The sequence below is a fragment of the Natator depressus genome, chromosome 8 (assembly GCF_965152275.1).
Source record: "Natator depressus isolate rNatDep1 chromosome 8, rNatDep2.hap1, whole genome shotgun sequence".
Lineage (NCBI taxonomy): Eukaryota > Metazoa > Chordata > Testudines > Cheloniidae > Natator > Natator depressus.
This window is the reverse complement of record NC_134241.1, coordinates 43,575,404-43,600,845: the sequence shown is the minus strand read 5'-3', so window position 1 is coordinate 43,600,845 and position 25,442 is coordinate 43,575,404. Positions and strand designations below refer to the sequence as shown.

The 25,442-nt window shown below is 44.8% G+C and overlaps 1 protein-coding gene across 3 annotated transcripts in view; it reads left to right on the top strand.

The window, feature by feature from the left end:
• Nucleotides 1-25,442, top strand: part of PACS2 (phosphofurin acidic cluster sorting protein 2) — a 182,922-nt gene that overhangs the window by 30,256 nt on the left and 127,224 nt on the right. For all 3 annotated transcript variants that reach the window (XM_074960863.1, XM_074960862.1, XM_074960861.1), the window contains exon 2: nt 24,642-24,729. In XM_074960863.1, the coding sequence (XP_074816964.1) occupies nt 24,642-24,729 (88 nt within the window). The remainder of the gene's footprint in view (nt 1-24,641; nt 24,730-25,442) is intronic.

Sequence of the window (25,442 nt, the reverse complement as noted above, 5' to 3'; positions counted from 1 at the left end):
TTCAAATTTACAGTGTTGATTTTGACTTAATAATGCTCAATCCAACATTGTTCTTATGGGAAAATTGAGTTACCATGTTTTGACTTAAGACACAATTTTTAGGAACCAATTGCGTCATAAATCCGACGACTACCTGTAGTAGCATAATTTTTTTTTCTACATCTGGAAAGATTGTGAGCTCATTGGTTTAGGGACCATCTTTATTCTGTATCTGTACAGCACCTACCACAGAGCGTTCCTTCCGGACCCATGGCTGGGGCTCCTGACACTACCAAAGTACAAAAAAAAAGTAGTCAGGAAGCATCTCAAACGTTTTTTCATTCTTTCTTTTATGTTCTCACTGAAGTTATTTTAATAATTTAGTCAGCACCCAGGTTTTACATGTCTGGCAAAGTGTAATCTTCAAGGACACATGCCTCTGAATAAGATGTATTTATGAGGAACACCTTGAGAGATACCATAACAATGGGACAGTCCTGGGACTGGGAAATCTCTTTAAATACCTTTTTGTGTGGGAAGATCGCAGTCCTAAGTTACCCAGAAAATATTACTGGGCAGACGCCAAAGAGAGACAGCCGTGCGCTTGATTCCCCAGAGGAATGACACTTACCTTGAGCACAATGGCTTTGTGTGGATAGCTGGTTGGCCACAGGACAAACTGGGGAGGGAGGATGCTGTGTGAAATAAGTTTATGCTGTTTCACTGTAACTACACAGATTGTACCTACCTATGTTAGTTTTGTAGAGTGTAAGACTAGATGTGCTGTGCATTGTTGGTTTGGCTTTACTATAATTTTTCTATTCTCAGTAAGTCTCTTACTACAACTGATGTGAGGACTATTTGAGAGTTTCACACAGACCATCAAGAAGAAGTGAGAGAACGTTATCTCTTTGCACACGCCGAAGTTAAGGAACGGATGTCCGGAATCCTCTGTCAACAAAGGAGTCCTTGATGTGAGGCTTGCTGCCGTCGTGGCTGCATTCCTCATGATTCATAAGAAACTCCTAATCAAGGACAAGAACAGCATAAGGGGCTTCAGGAAATGCTGATCTGCGGTCTGTTCCCTGCACTGTCACAAACTTACTCCTGTGCGACTTCATGCCACGCATTTAAAATCTTTTAATGCGTCTGGGTTCATTATGTCTGTAATATGGGGATAATATTTACCCATCTTCTCATAGTGGTTTTGGTGTGCCACATCACTAGATAGTTTGTCCAGTCTGTGCGTTGAGGCGGGCTCCTGCAGAAAGATGTGCATGTGATCCTATAATTAAAAACTACTATAATGCACAGGGGCAGAGTTAAGGTTTTATGGGCAGCCATAATTCTTGACATTTTCCTGAGGCTCACCTGCTTCACTTTACAACTTGAATGATCTTATCATAGATTTGTATACGGAGTGCAATTATTAAATGGGTTCACTGCTTATCTGAGGACATAGCTGCAGATCTTAACTGTGTTTCACTATGTGCATATATAAGTATCTAAACTAGATGCCTGTCATAATGTGCACAAGCTCATCATGCAGAGTTTGCACATGATTAGCCACTTTCCCCATGCCTTTCGAAGCTCGGTAAAGTCACGGTCAGGCTTGTTCATGTAGGTGGTTAGAGTAGAAGTATAAATAACAGTGCACCTCTCCTTCCATTTAGATTGCATTGACACATGATGCTATAATCCATTCCATTTTTGCCTGTGATTTGCTATCTTGTAACAACTCTTTATTCATTGCTTTGCCTTCTTGTACTACAAGCACGGTATATATCCATTTCTAGATACTACCTGCATTATTCCTAAACAAAACTACACTTATTGATGAAATGCTTCTAGTATATATTCTGTTTCCTCAGTGCCTCTGCCATTCTGTTTTTAATTTTATACTTCATACACCAAATCTATCCTTAAGAAATCTTGTGTTTTGACCTTTTTACTCCTCATGTATCTTCAGTATTGAAACTATTAATGGGGGTTGGAGCATTGCAAGTCTCTGAGCACTGAAGAATAGAATTGGGACACAGCACTTGTGTGTTCATTTGAGTTTGAGTAGCTGGTTACTTTAGATAAGTCACTTTTTTTATTTAAAATAGTCGAATTTCTCCAAGAAAAACTCCTTTTTCAGTTTGTTATGCAATTGATTGTTGCCTTTGGGAAAAATTCCACTAATATTGTTGAAGAAATCTAATATCTAAATAATATTGAATACCTGCTTGCCAGCTAGGATTGTTTGACAGCTGCTGAAGAGGATTTGAATGCTAGACAAAAAATGCAAGTGTTTCCACAAAGTTAATAGTCACATTCTGTCTGATATGCTGCTGTTGATACTAAAGTGACTCTGCTACTGAGTGTCTTTAGTAACTATTGAATGATTTGATTAAAATTTCCTCCTAGGGAAGTTGTTATAGGCTACAGGAAGTTTCAGTGGAAGGTGCCAAGCAAAGGCTGAGTAGCCAAACCTTCCAAACTTACCTCATCCAGTGAAAGATGCAACCAAACTTAAAACTCAAGTGTTGTACCATGTAGTAGTGATTTTTCTTGCATGCACACTGTGACAGGTTGGATCATAGAAACCCCCTTGGGGCTGCCAACTGATGTGTCAAGACTACTTCTGCCCCTGCTTTCTTGCCCTGGCAGCTTGGGACTCCAGCACCCTGTCTTGCTGAGCCAGACATGCCAGTCTGCTCCAACACAGACCCGGGGTCTGAACCATGTGCCTCAACGCTGCAGACTTAACTGAAAGCAGCTTAAGAAATGTTCTTGTCTTTAACACTCAGATCAACTCCCAATGGGATCCAAACCCCAAATAAATCCGTTTTACCCTGTATAAAGCTTATATAGGTTAAAGTCATAAATTGTTCGCCCTTTATAACACTGATAGAGAGATGTGCACAGCTATTTGCCCCCCCCCCCCCAGGTATTAATACATACTCTGGGTTAATTATTAAGTATAAAAAGTGATTTTATTAAATACAGAAAGTAGGATTTAAGTAGTTCCAGGTAGTAACAGACAGAACCAAGTGAATTACCAAGCAAAATAAAATAAAACACGCAAGTCTAAGTCTAGTAAAGTAATAAAACTGAATACAGATAAAATCTCACCCTCAGAGATGTTTCAATAAGTTCCTTTACAGACTGGATGCCTTCCTAATGCTTTCCCCTGGTACAGCCCTTGTTCCAGCTCAGGTGGTAGCTAGGGGATTTCTCATGAGGGCCACCCCCCTTGTTCTGTTCCACCCACTTATATATCTTTTGCATAAGGTGGGAATCTTTTGTCCCTCTGGGTTCCTGCCCCTCCTTCTCAATGGAAAAGCACCAGGTTAAAGATGGATTCCAGATCAGATGACATGATCACATGTCACTGTAAGACTTCATTACCCACTTGCCAGCCCACAGGTATGCAGGAAGACTTACAAGTAAAACAGAGCCATTCACAGGTAATTGTTCTGGTTAATGGGAGCCATTAAGATTCCAAACCACCATTAATGGCCACACTTTGCATAACTACAATAGGACCTCAAAGTTATATTTCATATTTCTAGTTTCAGATACAGGAGGGATACATCTATACAAATAGGATGACCACATTTAGTAGATTATAAGATTTGTAATGATACCTAACAAGAGACCTTTTGGATGAAGCATATTCCAGTTATATTATATTCACACTCATTAGCATATTTTTATAAAATTATATAGAGTGCAATGTCACACACAGAGCCTCACAAGTTGAGCTCTCTTGAAATAGAAATGCTCATTTTGCAATGGCAATATGGATTCTTTAAGGTGGAGAATGAGATAAGATGTGCGTACAGGGAAGCTCCAATGATGTAAAATCTCGTTTTAAATATCAGTGGGGAAATAACTCATTGAGATCAGCTTGGGAATGAGTTTTCTTAAGGAAAATTGCCTAAAAGGAGGTGGGATCAGAACAACTTGATCAGTCTGAGAAGCACCTTTTGGAAAAGGTCTAGGGACCAGTCCTCCAAAAAGGGGGAATGGACTAGCTGGCCTAACTATATATATACATTATTGCCAGCCTAATTGCCGTAGAATCATAAATATTAAAGATGAAAAAGGCTGGCTAGGGGTTGTCCCATCCTTCTCCTTGCCAATGGAGAAATTACCGCCAGTGCATTGTCAAGTGCTTTCTCTAGTTGAGCCTTGATTATCACCGGAGATTCCATTGCTTCCCTTGGGAGATCACTCACTGGTCAAGTATTGGCTAAATTCATTAATTTAAGAGGTCTTTGGGGCATGGAGCTTGTCTACTCTATTTGTACGGTGGTGAGCCCACGCCAGCACTCAGGAAAATTTGGTAGTCTTTCAGCTGAACTTCTTTAATTTCATCTGTTGCCCCTAAATAATTTCTCCACATCCTTGGTGCTGACAACTCTCAAATATTTAGACTGCTGTGATCATATCAACCCATTCAATGTCACTTAGACAAGCCGTGTGTCTGTTTCTGTCACTACTTAATCTCATCAGATTCCTGGATCCTATTTTGCTCTTCTGGAAACTTGTTCCCAGCTTGTCTGCCCCTTTCTGCGCACTTTCATAGACCGCTCGGCAGTCTGGAAGCAAAAATATATCACCCAAAACATTCAGATATGGAAGAAATGAAGGGAATAGATGCCTGGAATAGACTGTCTTCAACCAAAGCCATGTAGAGCATTACTTCCTTCCCTGCACCAGAGCACAAATGTTCCCATAACGTTGCGAGGCCCTGTCTAATCTGTTGTCTCTTAGCATCGCATTCTGATTTTTCTCCCTCTCATATGATTATCTAGATGTCTTTCCCTACATGTAATAGCTGCATTTGTCTGTTTGTGAGAACCTTAACTGAGGGTTTCCCTGGGGGGAAGCTGCTGCTGCGCAAGGTGCTTCCTAGCATCCAGCGGACTGTGCCTGTGTGCGGTAAGCCAGGGGCACCTCCCAACCACTGTACACTGTACTGTACTGCTTCTAAAGTCCAGGGACCTGTTCACGTGGCTTTTGGACTTCATGGCATCAGCGCTGGGTACTCCGCGAACCTCAGAAAATCTGATCAACTTTCAACCCTAATTGGTTTACATTGATTTGCAGACCCAGAGACCAACTGTTTGTGGGCTTTGCTCCTTATCTTCTCAGCGCTGAACCAGTTCAACCCTGCTTACCTGAAAGATCCAACAAGATCACAGCCCAACCGTCTTCGAAGGCGGACTTCAGGCTGTTACTCTATATCATTTAGTGACCATAACACAAACTGAATTACTGTCTAGCTGTTTAAAGCTTCAGTGATGAGACTTGCTTTAACTGTGTAGTCAAGCAGTGGGCAGTGTGCATAATACTGTTGAATAAATGCTGGAGAGCACAAAAACAGGCTGACCAAGGCCAGTCACCTCACTGAGTTTGACTGGGTTCAAGCAGACTCACTGGTTTGAGTGCTCACACTCTCTGCCTTGAGAAACTGGCAAAGGATTTGCCAGGGGAGCAGTAAGTGCTGTTTAACGACCCAGATTTTTGACTCAGCTCTCAAGAGGGGGGCGGCTTGCTGTTTGGCATACTTCTGAGGGATTAGGAGGAAAGGAACAAACAAGCCAAAGGATGCGCACCGTCTCATTTGTTGTCTCATGGGAGCAGAGAGTGAGAGTACGTGCCAGCTAATCAGCTGCTGTGGGAATGTTTGATTGTTAAAACCGCTGTTGCCCTAAAGCTGGGATGGGGTGAGAGGAGAGGTTGCAGAGAGGGGAAAATACTGTAAAAGTCCAAATCTGGTTGTTTTTTTCTTTAAACCTTTTTTTTATTATTGAAGTGCGGGTATGAAAGAGAAATGGCTATCTAGCTCTGTGGGAAATTCCATAGGTGCTCTGAGAAGAGTGTGTTTCTCTGGCTCTGTAGTATTGTCAGAGGAAAATCTTTGTGTGGGGTATTGTTCTATCGTTTGCAGCTAGCTGTTGGTGGATCAGTGAGTTGTCAGAGCCTGATGGTCCCTGTGGATTGCACAGGCTTTGCCTGCAGCTCCCGTTAATGAGATGGGTTCAGGGTGTATTGAACACTTCTTGTCAGCTGACTCAGTCACTAATAGCAGGGGTTGCCTCTATGCATTTTTGTAGAACATTTTAAATGAGCGATCCCTCTGAGATATTAGCTGTACTACACTCCATTCGGGGGGTGAGGAGGAACAAGCAACACAGAAGAAGGTTGAGTGAGGAAGGCACGAAGGAGATTGGGGAGGGGAGTTGGCTCATTTTGAAGCACTTGGAGGAGAGGAAGGTGATTAAGAACAGTCAAGATGGATTCAAGAGCAAGTCATGCCTGACCAACCTGATTGCCCTCTATGATGAGCTGGCTCTGTGGATATGGGGAAAGCAATTGGCGTGATATATCTTGACTTTAGCAAAGCTTTTGATACGGTCTCCCACAGTATTCTTGCCAGCAAGTTAAAGAAGTATGGGCTGGATGAATGGACTATAAGGTGGAGAGAAAGTTGGCTAGATTGTCAGGCTCAACGGGTAGTGATCAATGGCTCGATGTCTAGTTGGCAGCCGGTATCAAGCAGAGTGCCCCAGGGGTCGGTCCTGGGGCTGGTTTTGTTCAATGTCTTTATTAATGATCTGGATGATGGGATGGATTGCACCCTCAGCAAGTTCGCAGATGACGGGGTGAGAATAGACACTAAGCTAAGCTGAGGGGGAGAATAGACACTGGAGGGTAGGGATAGGATCCAGAGTGACCTAGACAAATTGGAGGATTGGGCCAAAAGAAATCTGAGGTTCAACAAGGACAAGTACAGAGTCCCGCACTTAGGAAGGAAGAATCCCATGCACTGCTACAGGCTGGGGACCGACTGGCTAAGCAGCAGTTCTGCAGAAAAGGACCTGGGGATTACAGTGGACGAGAAGCTGGATATGAGTCAGCAGTGTGCCCTTGTTGCCAAGAAGGCTAACGACATGTTGGGCTGCATTAGTAGGAGCATTGCCAGCGGATCGAGGGAAGTGATTATTCCCCTCTATTCGGCACTGGTGAGGCCACATCTGGAGTATTGCGTCCAGTTTTGGGCCCCCCACTACAGAAAGAATGTGGACAAATTGGAGAGAATCCAGTGGAGGGCAAAAAAAATGTTCAGGGGGTTGGAGTACATGACTTATGAGGAGAGGCTGAGGGAACTGGTCTTGTTTAGTCTGTAGAAGAGTGAGGGGGGATTTGATAGCAGCCTTCAACTACCTGAAGGGGGGTTCCAAAGAGGATGGAGCTTGGCTGTTCTCAGTGGTGACCAGATGACGGAACAAGGAGCAATGGTCTCAAGTTGCAGTGGGGGAGGTCTAGGTTGGATATTAGGAAACACTATTTCACTAGGAGGGTGGTGAAGCACTATTTATCTAGGGAGGTGGTGGAATCTCCATCCTTAGAAGTTTTTAAGGCCTGGCGTGACAGAGCCCTCGCTGGGATGATTTAGGTTCTGCTTTGAGCAGTACACATTTACCAGCCAGACAAAGGCATTGATCCATGATGCACCCTAAACGGCCTGCTTTCTTCCAGTTTATAATGTTTTGACGGCTGTCATTAAGGTCCCATATTAAAATTTTTCTGTGCTGTGGGGCTTTAGAGGGGAGGCAGCGTGTCCTAGTGACAGGAGTACTGAACTGGAACTCTCAAGATCTGTTTGTGTTGCTGGCTGTATTGGCATTTCTGTGTGACCCTAAGCAAGTCTCTCCACCTGTCTGTTTCCCCATCTGTGAAATGGGGCTACTTATAGTGATAACCTTTGCAACGTGCTTTGAAAGAAAAAAGCACTATATAAAAACTAAATATTATACTTCACAATGTTCTCTGGCCTCTATTTCAGACTGCAGATTCTAGTGTGGACAGGACACAAACATCTTGCTCATCATGTGTACCCTTAGGTTGTGGTCCTGGAACCCAATAGTTGTCATTTCTAGAATCTACTACTGTTAATGTTGCTTAACTTCTTTGTACCTTGTTTCTATCCTAAAATGGGTCTAATACATACCTCTCAGGTAATTCACTAATATCGGCAGAGGATCTGAAAAATCAAATAGAAAGTATAACTGCAAAAATCACTTTATGCATATGATGGATTTAGGGACCAGTCAAGCCTGAAGAAAATGGCTTTAGCTCCTTTAAGCATCAAAAGTTTAAAGTCAGGAGGCAGTAAGTTTTTCCTTCCATTTCTTTCCAGACTCAGCTCCTGCCTAAAAAGTAGGACCATGCTGTTTCAAACATTGAACTGATTTTCTGTAAACTTGACTTTGTGGGATGTTTTAAATCTCAAAACTCTAAAGCTTTGAAGGCTGTATGCACTGTAGCTGTATGAAAGTGTGTGAAAAATTCCTGTTTGTTATATATTTGTATTGATTGTAAAGTGCACAAGGGGGAGGAGTTAATTGTTATAGTTGAAAGCTCAACCTTTCTTGACCCCTGTGGGTTTCTCCCCTTTAATAGCACATTATTAATGCTATTTTTGTGCATGACATTTCCTTATTAAACATTAAACACTCCAGTGGCATTTCTCTCTAAGCTGTAAATTGTGTGATCTGGAACTGCTTGTCTTGGTGCCTCCTGAATGAGTTACCTTCCTTGACTAAAATTACTGTACACCGGCCACCATTGATTAAGGCCTCCAGAGCACCTGGGAAATGTACCTCTTTACCTCTTCCAACCGGGGTGTTGGATCAAAGCTTATAAACTCATATTTTCACAGCCGATCACCATTTAGTGCTCTGTCACTATTCAGTTGATAAAAATGCATGCATTCCAGGCCCTGGGGACATGTACAGTCCCATTTTCAAAAATATGGATGAAAATTCACTGACCCAAAGAACTTAAATTGAGCATCCCACCAAAACTAATGCTTTCTCCTCAGACCTCTTGCGCTTATTTGAACCACCCATGCAGAGCTTGGAACAAATAGACTTGTACTATACTCAGCAGATTCAGGCTTCACTAGCCAAGTGGGAAGGGAGGCCCAGGGCTCCTGTGACCTGCTACGATTTGCTGTTAGAGCACCTGATCTCTACAGCTATAAAATCTTAGGATCTTGAGTCCCAACCATTATAATGGAAGCTGTTTCCAGACTTTTCCAACTATTTTTGAGTTTGAGGACAATGAAAAATACTCTTCCTATTGGAAAAAAAAATCTCAAAGATTCCTTGAACAGGGCTGCGGTCAAAATGGAAGAGGGTTGAAAGTTGCAACTAGGCATGGAAATAGTCTTCACTGAGAAGGCGTTGGGTAGTCTTGTCCTGGAAGAGATGGGTTTTGATCTATGAGCCTTTGAATTACAGTAATTTTTATCTATAGGTTTTGGAGTTCCTTACCAAAGTGAGCCCTTAGCCCCATTGTATATCTAAGCACAGACCCATAATTGCTGAGAGGCCTAAAACATGGGTACAGCATGTCAGAAATCTGGGCTTATGCCATCTGTTGCACTGTGACTTTAACCTGTATCTGCCTCAGTGATCCTATCTATAAATGGGACTGACACATGGCAACCCAAGGACTCGCGTAAGATTTGATTGCAAAGAACTAACATGGCCAGTCAGTGGAAAAGGTGGGAAAAGCTCAGGACTTCCCAGTCTGAGCCTTAGGCCACAGAAAGTTTTGGTGAGATTAGGATGATTATTTTCTTCCTTCTCCCCCTTTCCTGATACCTGGGTTTCCGGAAATACTGGGAAGATCCAGCCCGGTTAGGAGTCTTTGCGGAAATAGTGAATTAAATGCTACTAAACTGCTGACACGTAGGTGCTGCAATTAGTTCCTTAGGCGCATACTTAACAAACGTGCACTCTGCTAGATAGGCTGTCTGATTTTTTTTTTTCAAACATTCATAACTTGGTCAAATCCATTTCCTCCGAAAAATGCTTCTTATTCAGACTCCTATGCAAAATCTCTCTTCAGCTGTTGACTTCAGCTGTTGGCTTGTATGCACAACAATTCTTTTAATTTTTTTATATAAAAATGTTGTTCCTGCCCCTCTTCTCACTTAAGTGGCTCAAGGGATTTTTCCTCAAACAAAATTTCACCTTGGGAGACGGACTGTGGAATATGTGAGGCCAAAAAGTGACACACTCAATGTATGGAACGTAAATAGGGTTATAATGGAACATTGCTTTGTATCTTTAAATGTAGCAGTTGCTGCCTGTGCCTAATATAATTATCTGAGTGACAGAAGCAAAGCAGAGGTGGAGCTGCAGATCTATGCAAATCTGTATGAAAGCACAAAAGTCTCATTGTGTCGAAGTAATACTTTGTATACAGAAGGTGCTTGTTTTGGGTGGTGGTGTAAAATCTCAGTATGATACGTTCACCTCTCTTTCGACCATCTCCAATACGTTTGTACGAAACATGTCCACGTAGAAACACAGATTCCCTGAAAGCAGCATGTCCACTGGTTGAAATTTGTAACTTCTCTAGAGGATCGGATATGTGTAGCTTTTGTCATAAGAGACTATACGTGCAGAGGGAACCTGCCTCTGTAGAGTCTGAAGTGCAAGATCTTCTTGGCTGTCAGGATTCACTTTAAATCTGTGATCTGGGTATCAGGATAAGATGTCCTGTCTCTGTTGCTCAGGGAGAGTCTGATTCATTAGAGCAGGGGTGGGCAAATGTTTTGGCCCGAGGGCCACATCTAGGAATAGAAATTGTATGGCGGGCCATGAATACTCACAAAATTGGGGTTGGGGTGCAGGAGGGGGTGAGGGCTCTAGTTGGTGGTGCAGGCTTCGAGGTGGGGCTAGAAATGAGGAGTTCAGGGTGTGGGAGGGGGCTCCATGCTGGGGTGAGGGTGTGGGGGTGAGGGCGGGGGAGGAGTTTGGGGTGTAGGAGGGTGCTCTGGATTGGGACTGAGGGGTTTGGAGGGCAGGAAGTGTATCAGGGCTGGGGCAGCGGGTTGGGGTGCAGGAAGGGACGCAGACTCCAGGGTGGGGATGGAGATGAGGGCTTTGGGGTGCAGGAGGGTCCTCCAGGCTGGGATCGAGGGGTTTGAAGGGTGGGAGGGGGATCAGAGCTGGGGCAAGGGGTGTGGGGAGAGGCTTAGGGGTTCAGGCTATGGATGGTGCTTACCTCAAGCAGCTCCCGGAAGCAGTGGCATGGCCCCCTCTGGTGCTCCAATGGGAACTGCAGGGACAGTGTCTACGGATGGGGCAGTGTGCAGAGCCGCCTAGCCATGCCTTCGCATAGGAGCCAGAGAAGTGATATACTGCTGCTTGGAGCAGCCCCCAATCCTGAGCCCCAGCTGGAGCGGGGCAAGCCCCAGACCCCGCTCCCCAGCGGGAGCTTGAGGGCCAGCTTAAAATGGCTGGTGGGCCAGAGTTTGCCTACCCCTGCATTAGAGTCTCAGTCTAGAGCTTGGCTCACTTGATCTAGCAGCTGGTTCTTCCATCCACACTCCTGAGTTTCATGGGGTTTAATTAAAATGCAGGTCTTTAATTTTTAATTTTGTTTCCTTTCTGTTGGTCAAAGATCTCTGTGTGAGTGAAGTCTTGGTGCAATTACTGTGCTCCCCATGGAGAAAAGGACATTTAATTCAGTGAGCCAATTTCATTCTTAGAGGTATATTTTTCTGCTTTTTATACCCCAAGGCACACAAACAGAATTATCATATTAATAAACAATTTGCTACCTTTTTGGTTACACTGGTTGTTGTTTGTTTCAGACCTTGACTGCCAAAATGTTACCTTCCCAGCAGATAATTGCTATCCTAAAGGCAGACAGCATGTGTAGCGAGGCTGTTAGTACACACCATTCCATTTGGATGTAGAGCACTTCTTGTTCCAAAAGGTGGAAGGAAATAACCTGGGAGCAGCCATTATATGCTTGATTCTATTTAACTGGGAGGAATTAGTTGTGAATCTGAAGGTTTAAAGGCAACTCGGGAGCGTGAATGATAGGCTTCATTATCCCAAGGAAAGGAAGGAGGGACCGCAGAAGAATAAGGACAATGGACTTCAAAAAAGCAGACTTTAACAAACTCAGAACTAGGAGGTGAGGTTCTATGGCAAGAAAATCTGAGGGGAAAAAGGAGTTCAGGAGAATTGGCAGTTTTTTTCAAGAGACAGTATTAAAGGCACAACAGCAACCTATCCCAACACTAAGGAAAGATAGAAAGAATGATAAGAGGACAATATGGCTCAATTAGGAGCTTTTTAATTACCTGTAAGTTAAAAAGGAATCCCGCAAAAAGCGGGAACATGGATGAATTGCTAAGGGTAGGTACAAAAGAACAGGAAGGAAAGCATGTAGAGACAAAATCAGAAAGGCTAAGGCACAAACTGAGTTACACCTGGCAAGAGACGTATAATAAAAGGTTCTATACATACATTAGGAACAAGAGAGAGACAAAGGATGGGGAAGGAGAAAGAATAGATGAAACCCTAGGCTGAGGTGTTCAATGGCTAGTTTGCTTAAGGCCTTGTCTACACTGCCACTTTACATTGCTACAACTGTCTCACTCAGGGGTGTGAAGAAACACACCCCTGAGCACTAATTTTCAGCGCTGTAAAGTGGCAGTGTAGACAGTGCCCCAGCTCTGGGGGCTACTCCCCTTGTGGCAGTGCTTTAACGTTGCTAGTGAAGACATACCCTAAGTCTTCTCTAAAATGTTAATTTTGTTTGGATGCTTGAAGCATTTTATTAGCAAGGAGAGGGAAGGAACACAAGCCAGAATAGGGAAAATGTGTGAAAGAATATTGTAAGCAAGTCCATGGCCTGGCGATATTGACCATAGGCTTAGGGTATTTAACTGTACAAAGCAATCTCAGAACTGTTAGCAATTATCTTTAAGAACTTATGGAGGACAGGTGAGGTCCCAGAGAACTGGAAAAGGGCAAACATAGATTCTATCTTTTCTTTTAAAAGGAGAACACAGAGAACCTGGGGAATTATAGACCAATCAGCTTAACTTCAATTCGTGGGAAGATACAGACCAAATGATCAAAAAAGCAATCTGTGAGTGCCTAGAGTGTAATAGAGTGATAATAGCCAGCATGGATTTGTCAAGAACAAATCATCTTAATTTCCTTCTTTGGCAGCGTGACACGCTTAGTGTATTGGGGGTTGGGAGCAGTAGATGAGTCTTACCTTGATTTTAGTAAAGCATTTGAGACCGTCCCACATGACATTCTCATAAGCAAACTAGGGGAAAGTGGTCTAGAGCAGTGCTACTCAAAGTGGTGGTCCACGGACTGGTGCCGGTCTGCGCGCACATTGGAAAAAAAATGGCCGGTCCTGCACATCAGATAGCTTGAGAAGCACTGGTCTAGATGAAATTACAATAAGGTGGGTCCACAGCTTGTTGAAAAACCATACTCAGAGTAGTTATCACTGGTTTGCTGTCAAACTTGGAGGATGTATCTAGTGGGGTCACGCAGGGGTCTCTCTCTTGATTCTGGTACTAGTCAATATTTTAATGACTTGGATAAAGGAATGGAACATGTGCTTATAAAATTTGCAGATGACACCAAGCTGAAAGGGGTTGCAAGCGCTTTGGGGGAAAGGATTAGAATTCAAATTGAAGAATTTGTCTGAAGTGAACAAGATGAAATTCAGTAAAGACAAGTGCAAAGTACTTCACTTAGGAAGGAAAACTCAAATGCACAGCTTCAAAATGGGGAATAACTGGTGAGGCAGTAGCACTGCAGAAAAGGATGTGGGGGTTATAGTGGATCACAAACTGAATATTATGCAGTTGTAAAAAGGCTAGTATCATTCTGAGGTGGATTAACAGGAGTGTTGTATTTAAGAAACGGAAGGTAACTGTCCAGCTCTGTTTGATGCAGGTAAGGCCTCAGATGGAGTATTTGTTCCAGTTTGGGGCACCACACTTTAGGAAAGATGAGGATAAATTGGGGAGAGTCTAGAGGAGAGCAAAAAAAGGTTTAGAAAACCTGATCTACGAAGACAGGTTAATAAAAACCTGGGCATGTTAGATAATATTTAGTCTGGATAATACTTAGCACTGTCTCAGTGCAGAGGGCTGGACTAGAAGACCTATCAAGGTCCCTTCCAGTCCTATATTTCTTTGATTCTTTGTGTAGTCTTGAGAAAAGAAGACTGAGGGGGGACCTGATAACAGTTTGCAAAGATGTTAAGGGCTGTTACAAAGAGCAGATGAATCAATGGTTCTCACTCTCCACTGACAGTAGGACAAGCAGTAATGTTAATCAGGGATTATAATCAGTAATGCAGCCAGGGAGATTTAAGTTAGATATTAACTCTAAGGCCTGGTCTACAGTATGCTGTTATTTCGGAATTAGCAGAGTTAATTCGAAATAAAACTGATTCCGTCCACATGACCAAACCGTTTTTTTCAATTTAAAAGGCTCTTTAATCTGATTTCTGTACTCCACCTCGGCAAGTGGAGTAGCGCTAAAATCGAGATTGCAGTTCCGGGTTACAGGTACTGTGGACACAATTCGACGTTATTGGCCTCTGGGAGCTATCCCAGAATGCTCCCTTGTGGCCGCTCTGAACAACACTCTCAACTCCAATGCACTAGCCAGATAGGCAGTAAAAGCCCCAGGAACTTTTGAATTTCATTTCCTGTTTGGTCACCATCAGCACAGTCGACCACCACCACAGGCGACCATGCAGAGTCCACCATCACAAGAGACCATGCAGTCCCGGATTTGCAGACGAGCTCCAGCATGATCCGAATGGAAGTACTGGATCTCATCGCATGTTGGGGAGACTAATCTGTTATGGCAGAACTACGTTCCAAAAAAACCCCGCAAATACGTACGCTAAAGTCTCCAGGGCCATGACGCAAAGAGGCTACTACAGGGACGCAGAGCAGTGTCGTACAGAAATCGAGGAGCTCAGGTAAGCGTACCAAAAAGCTAGGGAGGCAAACAGGTGCTCTGGGTCACAGCCCCATACATGCCGCTTCTACCGTGAGCTGCATGCAATTATGGGGGGTGACGCCACCACTACCCCACCACTGTCTGTGGACACCTGCAAGGAGGAAGTTGCACGGAGTGAGGAGGATGAGTTATTGGAGGACGAAGAGGAGGAGGACGGTGCACAGGCGCCAAGTGGGGAATCCGTTTTCCCCACTAGCTAGGAACTACTCTTAATGCTGGAGCCAACAGCCTCCCCCCACTCCCAAGGCGGGCTCCCGGACCATGGCCTTGGAGAAGGCACTTTTGGTGAGTGAGAGTCTGATCAGAGCCACGCGGTGGGGGGGGAAACCCAGCTGCTCTGGGCTGTTCCCGTTTAGCTTAAAGGGCTCATCCCTGCTCAGAGCCTCATCGGAGCCACGTGGTGGTGGTGGGGCGGGGTGTTGTATGAAGCAATCATCCCAGAGAGCCTGCAGTCCTTCCTTTTATATGGCAAACCCACCAGGCATTGCTTGCTATGGGAAAGGGGGCCTGGCGGTTTGAAAACCTTGAAATGAATGTGGAAAAAGCAGAACCCCCCCATGCCCCTAGGGCTTACCATGGCTGCGTGCAAGCTGAATTCTGTTGCCTGGCCATGTATGATGGCTTACTCACACCAAAGTGGCAGGCACTTCAGTATAAGAGGCAAAATGTGACCTTGTACAGAAAGAACATGTGCTGCATACTATGAATTGCCTGTTTCACTGAGAAAGTGTGTCCCCTTTGTTCTCTAAAATGTATCTTTTAAAATACTACCCTCCCTTTTTCTCCTCCTGCAGGTGCAAATGTTTCAACACGGCCCCTATCTACTCTGTCCCAGAGGCTGGTCCAGATTAGAAGGCGGAAAAAACAAACTCGGGACTACATGTTCGCTGAGCTCGTGTAGTCCTCCCGCACTGATAGGGCCCAGCTGAAAGTGTGGAGGCAAACAATTGTGGAGTCCCGTAAAGCATTAAATGAACAGAGAGAGGAGGGACGCGCGCGATGAGAGCAGGCAGGAAGCTATGGTCAAGCTCGTGGGGGAGCAAACTGACATGGTCCGCTGTATGGTGGATCTAATGCGGGAAAGGCAGCGAGACCTCAGACTGCCACTGCAGCCCCTGAATAACCATCCTCCCTCCTCCCCAAGTTCCATAGCCTCCTCACCCAGACTCCCAAGAACACGTGATGGGAGGCTACGGGGACCCACACATTCAACCCCAGAGGATTGCACAAGCAGCAGAAAGCTGGCATATCCTAAATTTTGATTTGGTTTCTGGGCTTGTCCTTCCCTCCTCCTCCACCCCCCAACCCAATACCCCCTCCCCCGGTGTACCTTCTGATTTCTCTCAATGTGTTGAGAACAAATAATAAAGAATGTTTTTTTAAACAATTGTGATTTTATTTACTTTCATATATATATATAGGGGGCGGTTAACTTCAAGAGAAACAAACACAACTGTCACACCGTACCCTGGCCAGTCATGAAACTGACTTTCAAAGCTTCTCTGATGCGCAGTGCACCTTGCTGCGCTCTTCGAATCGCCCTGTTGTCTGGCTGTTTGGAACTGGCGCTAGGCGAGTTGCCTCCACCTCCCACCCTGCCATAAATGTCTCCCCCTTACTCTGAGATATTGTGGAGCACACAACAAGCAGCAATTACAATTGGAATATTGGTTGTGCTGAGATCTAACCGAGTCAGTAAATTGCGTCAGCGCGCTTTCAAATGTCCCAATGCACTTTCTACCACCATTATGCACTTGCTCAGCCTACAGTTGAACTGCTCCTTACTACTGTCCAGGGTGCCTGTGTACGGCTTCGTGAGCCATGTCATTAAGGGGTAGGCTGGGTCCCCGAGGATAACTATAGGCATTTCAACATCCCCAACTGTAATTTTCTGGTCTGGGAAGTAAGTCCCTTCCTGCAGCTGTTCAAACAGACCAGAGTTCCTGAAGGTGCGAGCGTCATGCACCTTTCCTAACCATCCCACGTTGATGTTGGTGAAACGTCCCTTGTGATCCACCAGTGCTTGCAGCATCAAGGAAAAGTACTCCTTGCTGTTTATGTACTGGCCACCCCGGTGTTCCGGGGCCAAGATAGGGAAATGCTTTCCGTCTATCGCCCTGCCGCAGTTAGGGAACCCCAGTGCATTAAAGCCATCCACAATCGTCTGCACATTTCCCAAAGTCACTACCCTTGATAGCAGCTGGTCAATGATTGTGTTGGCTGCTTGCAGCACAGCAGCCCCCACAGCAGATTTGCCCACTCCAAACTGATTCCTGACTGACCGGTAGCTGTTGGGCGTTGCAAGCTTCCATAGGGCTATGGCCACTTGCTTCTTAACTGTGAGGGCTCCTCTCATTTTGGTGTCTTTGTGCTTCAGGGCAGGGGACGGCAAGTCACAAAGTTCCATGAAAGTGGCCCAACGCATACGAAAGTTTCGCAGCCACTTGGAATCATCCCATACCCGCAACACTATGCGGTCCCACCAGTCTGTGCTTGTTTCCCAGGTCCAGAATTGGCGTTCCACGGCATGAACCTGGCCCAATGCCACCATGATCTCCCAGTCGCCACATGCAGTGCTTCTAGGAAAGTCTGTGTCCATGTCCTCATCAGTATAGTAATCACACTGTTGTTGCTTCCTCACCCGGTTTTGCAGGTACTGCACGTACCTCTGGATAATGCATGAGGTATTTACAATGGTCAAAACTGCAGCGGAGATCTGAGCGGGCTCCATGCTTGCCGCGCTATGGCGCCTGCACAGGTAATCCTGGAAAAAGGGCGTGAAATGTAGGAGAACAGAGTGGCAGCGGAAGAGGTGCTGTTCGGTTCATGATAGCTGAAAAAAGGCAGGAAATGATTGTCTTCTGTAGCTTTCATGGAGGCGGAAGCCCAGGACAGACATGGAGAATCTCGGTAGCATGGCAAGAGTGGAAGAACAGAGTTAGCGGCGGAAGATGTGCTGCTTGGTTCACGATGGCCGAGCAGAGTTGGCAGCAGAAGCGGTCGATGAGGAAGAGAGAGAGTAGATACTTATAGAGATTACATAGAAAGACGAGGAAATGTGAGGTGGATTCATAGTACCAGGAGAGAAGCAGAGTACCGTACTGCACCATCTGCTGAAAGCAGTATGGCATCTGCATGCCAAAAGGGTGCGAAACGATTGTCTGCCCTAGCTTTCATGGAGGGAGGAGCGACTGACAACACACACACAGAAACACCCTCAAGAATGTTTGTTTTTGCCCCATCATCCACTGGGAGCTTAATCCAGAATTCCAATGGGCGGCGGGGACTGCAGGAACTGTGGAATAACTACCCACAGTGCACCACTCCGAAATTCGATGCTAGCCTTGGTACTGTGGACGCAATCCGCCGAATTCACGCGCTTTAGTGGGGACACACAAGACCAAATGTATAAAATCGCTTCCAAAAATTCGAATAGAATAATTTTGAAATAATTTCGTACTGTAGACATACCCAAAGAGTGGTTAAGTACTTCAGCAGGTTACCATGGGAGGTTGTGGAATCCCCATCACTGGAGGCTTATAAGAACAGGTTGGACAAAAACCTGTTAGGGATGGTCTAGATATACTTGATCCTGCCTCAGCACTGGGGGATGGACTAGGAGAGTGGTTCCCCAACCAGGGGTCCGGGGTCCCCTGGGCAGCCGTGAGCAGGTTTCAGGGGGTTTATCAAAATAAATCAGAGAGGAGGGCCGGCTTTTGACTAGCTGGCCCCAGGGCAGAAAGTTGAAGCCTGAGCCCTGCCCCCCCCCTCCCCCCCCCCGAGCTGAAGCCCCGCTGCCCAGGCTTGAAGCTGAAGCCTGGGTAACTTAGCTTTGTAAGGTTGTCTGTGGTGTCGGACCCTGGGCCATTGCCCTGCTTGCTACCCCCCTAATGCTGGCCCTGGCTTTTAAACTATTGGATATGCAGAAAAACAGTTGTGGCAAAGGTGGGCCGAGGAGTTTTTATAGCATGTTGTGGGGGGCCTCAGAAAAAGTTTGAGAACCCCTGGACTAGGAGAACTCTCGAGGTCTCTTTAAGCCTTACAAGTCTATGATTCTATACCTTCAGTGTGGGGCTGAAGGAATTGGGTGAAGACCAGGTTTCTGTTTAAAGCTAGTGTCACTCTCACATCTTTACTTTAGAAAGACAGCCTTTTATATTCATTGGACCTGTGTTTATTCTGTAGTAGTTTGTAGCTCTAATTGATGGAGAATCTAAGCAAGAGCCTCCAACTCTTTTATGGAAACCTGGCTTATGATTAAGGGAAGGCCCAAGGTTCCATTTCAGATTCAGAAACTGAGTGGCACCCATCTGTCCTCCCAATGGATATTTAAGTGCCTTGAGAAAAGCAAAAAAACACAAAAGGTCCCTGCCAATAAAAGCTGGGAGGGGAAGTCAATCCCAATCCCAACCTTGGCATAAATGAAATGAGCAAGAATAATCAAAATTATGTATCTATTAAATGCAAAAATTGCATGATAGCACAGTTAAGATAAACAAGGAATACAAAAGTGAGGGTTCTAAGCTTTTGTGGGTTTAACTATACATCTTGAACCCACCTGTGTGCCGTGAACTAGCTATGCATTCGCATACTCAGTTACAGGTGGATGCTGAAACGAGTGCACGAAAAATCTTCTGCTGCACATGCGCAATATGCAGTTTTGAAATATTTACAAGTCATTCAGCCTACTTGTGTCATCGCCCTTGGTGTCTCTTGCAGTATTGATTCCAAGTTTCCTCCTTCCTATTGGATAGCTGTGTACTAGATTATTTTTCCCTGTGTATGTTGAGTGCATCTTTCCAAGCTGAAAATCATTTTTTCTGTTTCAGATCTCTCTAGATCACTGTATTTTTTGTCCTTCCTGGTGTTAACTCCTCTCAGTTTAGTATTGCTCATGAAATTTAACGTGCTCGTTGCAACATTTTCTAGTTAGTTAATAAAGATGCTAAGAGCAGACAAATGCTGATCTGCGAGACTTAGGTATCACTAAAATTCCAAGCAGATGGACAGGAACACAGAGGGGGTGATACCTTTGTGCCTCCTTTTTGGATAATCTTGGTGCTGTTCTGTGTACACATCTGTACATGGAGGCCCCCCATTGGTTTTAGCCACTGAATCCACTGTTCGTGCATTACTCCAAATGTGGCTGTGGCTGCAATCAATATACCCTTAGAATAACCTTTTAAAAAAATTTTTTTTTTTTTGCAAGCGTTAGTCTCCTCCCATTTCCTACTTTGATTTGTAAAGTAACAGATAGGCAGAAGCTAGACAAGTTAGACCTGCAATAATAAACACACTGATTGCATGAATGATTTTTACACTGTGGATCTCCTCCTCCTGCTAGAGGATATAAATGCTTCATTGTTCTTGGTGCGAAGAGCCTTTTAGTACCAGTTGTCCAGCGATCATGGATAAAGAAAGCAGATGTATCTCATGTCTTTTTTTAACTGCTTTTGTTTCCCTGATCACTGTGAGAGGCTTTCTCAGGCAGCAGTGCTGCATGGGTTTGATCAAAGCTTATAAATGACTAATTGAAAGAATGTCAGTGGAGAACAGAATGCTCCTTATATATTTCTGTGTGTGCTGAGAGCACAATTGTTTCTTTACGTACGTTTTCCCTTCTCAAGCTTTGGGTATGATGGACAAAAAGAGCAGATTGTTTTGGTCTGTCAGCAGAGACAATGCCTGTCCTGTTACACCTCTGCTCTCATCACCTGACCAGCCACAGCTCTGTGGATTTTGGCAAGCAGGGGGGTGTAAGTGTTCTCCAGCTACAGCATTACAAAGAAAACAAATGGCATCACAACGAGTTCCTGACTCTGCTGCAGCATGCATGTGCTTGACACTTGACATTTCTTTTGGGACGGGGTGAGGAGCGGAGGCCTCTTCCCCTCCCTCAATCTGGAGTAGGGGACAGATTTATCTCTTAAAAAAAAAAAAAAAAGAAAAAAGAGGAGGACTTGTGGCACCTTAGAGACTAACGAATTTATATGAGCATAAGCTTTCGTGAGCTACAGCAGTGAGCCGTAGCTCACGAAAGCTTATGCTCAAATAAATTTGTTAGTCTCTGAGGTGCCACAAGTTCTCCTTTTCTTTTTGCGGATACAGACTAACACGGCTGCTACTCTGGAACCTGAGATTTATCTCTGAATCACTTCTAATTAGTGTTGGCACACAGTAAAAACCAGATGTGCAGTCAAACATACTGGACTTCGCTCTCCTCTCCCCCTGTTTCTGCCTTTCTGTGCTATTTCCTTCCCACTTTCTGTCAGTATGAGCTTCCACCTTTCTGTGTGGATGGACTTGGTGTGTGAGAGCCTCCATTCTCCCTTTTGCCCTTTGTCGTCAACTGGCTAAGGAGGGGCTGAGTTTCAGTTTTACATTGCTGCCAATTCCTGTAGTATCTGAGCACTTCTCCATCTGTAATGTATTCATCCGCACAACATCCCTGTGGGGCAGGGCTGTTATCCCTGTTGTACACATGGGGAAACTGAGGCCCAGAGGTACTATGAATTGTCCCAGTGTTGCACACATTTCTGTGTAAAATAGATAATAATGCAGCCCCTTGGAGACTTCGTGGTTCTCTGGATCCTTTGGGGGGTAAAACCTCTATGTGGAGTAGAGCTTTTCATTTTATTTTACTTGTTTAGGTTGGTTTGTTTTCTGGGGTTTTGTCCATGGTTGGTGTTGGGGGTGCGGGGAGGTTGGGTGGAAGAGAGTGTCAATGTTCTGAGTCTCTCTCATGATGGAACATGCATGTGGGTCCCTCTGTAGCCTGCCAGCAGGAGGGGTTGCTAGAGTGGCCTTTGCTCTTTCACATGTGCTCTCTCTTAGGGGCTGAGTGCACTGCCTTGCCAGTCTCCAGTTTGGACGTGGGGCATCTTTCCCCCTTTGGTAGGTGTCTCTGCTCCCAGCATGGAGTATGTGCTGCTGGTCCTGCTGAAGTGATAAGCACCAGGGAGGGAGAGGAGCTGTGGAAGCTTAAGACAATGTTGACACAAGAACAAATGGAATAGTGGCCATGAGTATATTTACGTTGGAAATTAGGTTTCTAACCATTAGAGGAGAGAGGTTCTGGAGAAGCCTCCTAATAGGAGCTGTTGGGGCAAATGACCTAACTAGTCTGAAGCTGCAGCTTGATGAGTTTGTGACCAAGATTATATGATGGGGCTGCCTGCAGTACCAGGGGACTCAATGACCTTCAAGCCCTATGGTCTGATGTTCATACAGTGCTTGCAGGAGTAGCAGCCAGGGAATGAAACCAACACAGTATGGATCAGTTTCACTTCCTGCTCTTGCTGGGTCAGGAAGTGCAGTGTACAGGTGTATGAGAGACAAAGTCCTCCGCTCTTACTGGGAAAATAGGATAGACACACATGGGAAGGAGGTGATTGGATCAACTATCTGTTGATCTCCTCTGTCATAAATATAAATGGAAGGGTAACAACCTTTCTGTATACAGTGCTATAAAATCCTGCCTGGCCAGAGGCAACATCCTGTTACCTGTAAAGGGTTAAGAAGCTCAGCTAACCTGGCTGGCACCTGACCCAAAGGACCAATAAGGGGACAAGATACTTTGAAATCTTGGGGGGGGGGGAGGCTTTTGTTTGTGCTCTTTGTTTATGTGGTTGTTCTCTCTTGGGACTGAGAGAGGCCAGACGGATTAGGATGGGTTGGAGAAGATGGATTTCTAAGCATAACTCATGCTGGAATGGCAATATCTGTGATGACGAGGACTGTCGCCCCCCCCGCCCCCCCCTAATATATATATATATATATATATGTGTGTGTGTGTGTGTGTGTGTGTGTGTGTGTGTGTGTGTGTGTGTGTATCAGGCACAGGCAACCCAAGTGTGGAGAGTTAGGAGGATAGCTCCAAAGAGACTGGAGTTCCTGTTGTTCTCATAGTGAATAGAGAGAGGATCTGACGGAACCATGCCCACCAAACACCAAGCCAAATGGTAGAGCTGTAAGGCTCCTAGGAGAAGTCATACCTAGGAGCTGTGCTGGGAAGAGGTGTCTGAGAAGTGGCTCAGTAAAGCAGGATCTTCCCTGAGCGTGCAGAGCGGAAGGGCTTCTTTCTGGCCAGTCTAATATTAAAATCCAGACACTAAGGCTTGTTTCTTGATCGTAACACTTGTGTATTGAAATAATTCCGTCCGTACTTTATACAAAGAATTATTTCAATGCACAATAGTATCGGATCACTAATGACATTAAATAACACAAGAATGGGGGTCACCTGATTAATAGGCAGCAGGTTTGAAAAAAGGAAGTACTTCAGACAAGACACAGTCAACCAGAGGAACTCGTTACCGGGCAATGTTGTGAAGGCCAAAAGTATAACACTGTTCAAAAAAGAATTAGGACATATCTACACTTGCCATTTAAAATAAGAGAGAGTCCCTTTTTTTCACAAAAACAATGGGATACACTTGTTAATGACTTTTTGCAGTGAAACTCAGAAGTTTCACTGCAAAAAGAAAACCACCTCCAGGAGAGGTTTATAGCTCTTACCGGTGATGCATTTGCAGTGATGTGCAGGTGAAGACACGTTCTTCCTGTTTACGTAGCTTTTAGCCTCCGCAGGATATCCCACAGTGCTTAGGTGACCACTCTAGCCAGCAGCTCTGCTGCTCTGATGCCAGGTAAAAAGACATCCACCCCTACCCCTGTAAAGCCCTGGGAACTTTAAAACTCCCCTTCCTGTTTTCTTGGCAAGTGCTCACTTATCTGGCCAGGTGACAATGCCTGCTCCAAGGAGCAAAGGATCCCCTGCTTGGAGCCATGCTGAGCGACTGGAGCTTATCCATGTTTGGGGAGAGGAGGTTGTGCAAGGACCCAGGATGCCCCGCGATCATCCCCCACTTCCCTCCCTTAAGACCCATGGTCAAACTGGAGAGAGCTGCACTGTGGGATAGCTTCCCTAGAGTGCAGCTCTCATCAGGGATGGATGTGCTGCTAATGTAAACACTCTGACGCCTGAGGAATTAAGTGAGTACACAAACCAGCGCTTTACTTTCACTGATTCCCTATCACCAGTTAAACTTACAGCGGGAAAAACTCTGCAAGTGTTGAGAAGTTCATGGAGGATCAGTCCATTGGTGGCTATTAGCCAAGATGGTCAGGGATGCAACCCCATGCTCTGGGTGTCCCTAAACCTCTAATTGCTAGAAGCTGGGACTGGATAACAGGGATGGATCACTCCATAAGTTGCCGTGTTCTGTTAATTCCCTCTGAAAACATCTGATACTGGCCACTGTCAGAGACAGGATAGTGGGTTAGATGGGCCACTGGTCTGACCCAATATGGCCATACTTATTTTCTTAACAGCTTTGAACAACTCAAAGTAGCAATGAGTGGAGAGTGACACTACTTTCATCTGCTTGGCATGCCAGCAGCAGGGGACAGAGGGAAGAGCTTAAATCCCTCTCATGTTTTTCCATTTGGGTGGCCAGAACTGCTTATTAACTTTTAAAAGAACTCATGAGAACAACAGTTGACAAACAGGTCGAAGTAGGTCTTCATGGGCCAGGAGTTGCAAAGTGAAACAACCAACAAACTTGAAAATGTGCAACTCTGAATTCTATTGGTTGTCTGGCTTTAAGAGCTAGTTTTTTAATCTAGCTTGTGGGTCAGTAATCTGTACTCTGTTCTCCAATACATAAAAGGAAAAGGAAGAAATTCATCCCAAGGGCATGCTGTACCTCCGGGGTGCTCTGACTTTATGTCCTTTCCTTTTCCAGGTGTAACTCATAGCTGTTTCTCTTGTGTTCTTGCTTGCAGGTTGTGCACCTTGACTTTAAAGAAACTGGTCGTCTTAAAGGAATTGGATAAGGAGCTCATTTCTGTGGTCATTGCCGTTAAAATGCAGGTAACTTGCATTTAATACTTAGCCTTAAATGGTAAGAGCAACACAACAGTTGCAGTGTTAAGCGCTGAAATGTCAAGAAATATGAAAATTAAGGTTGCATTTTGTAATGCGTGTGTACAAGGAGACTATCGCCTACTATTCCACTAATACAATACGCTGTTTTGGTACCTGTGCAGTGTTAGGTTCATGAGTAAGATCTTAACATTTTTTTCCTTTCTTGTGTACTTCCACTGTCACAGTATTTAAATATATCTTCACAGAGTGAGTTAGACTTCCCATCATTAAGGCCAAAAGTAGCTTTTTATTATGAAACTGAGTTTCTGTTGCAAACCCTCATTCTCCCAACTTCATCAAAACTCAACCTCTTGACCTGTTTTACATGTTACATCTTGTCTCAGGGCAGAACAGAGGTTTTTTCCCTCCTAGATAGCTTAGGGCCAGTCAAATGGAGCTACAGAAGGACGGGAGTTAACATGCTCCCTCTTGCACTTTCAAAGGATTTTCCTTGTGTTTTTTTTGCTTCATAATAACGACAGAATCGCTGCCCAACTGCACTGCTACCGTAATCCTGGTAGAAAAGTGACTTCAAAGGGGTGCAAAATGCAGGAGAATGGATATCACCTGACTTAAAAATAATGTATATTTTAAAGTGTATGAACTTGCGTTGCAAGTGTGTTATATGGACCTGTAAATGTCTAAATTAATGCATTGGT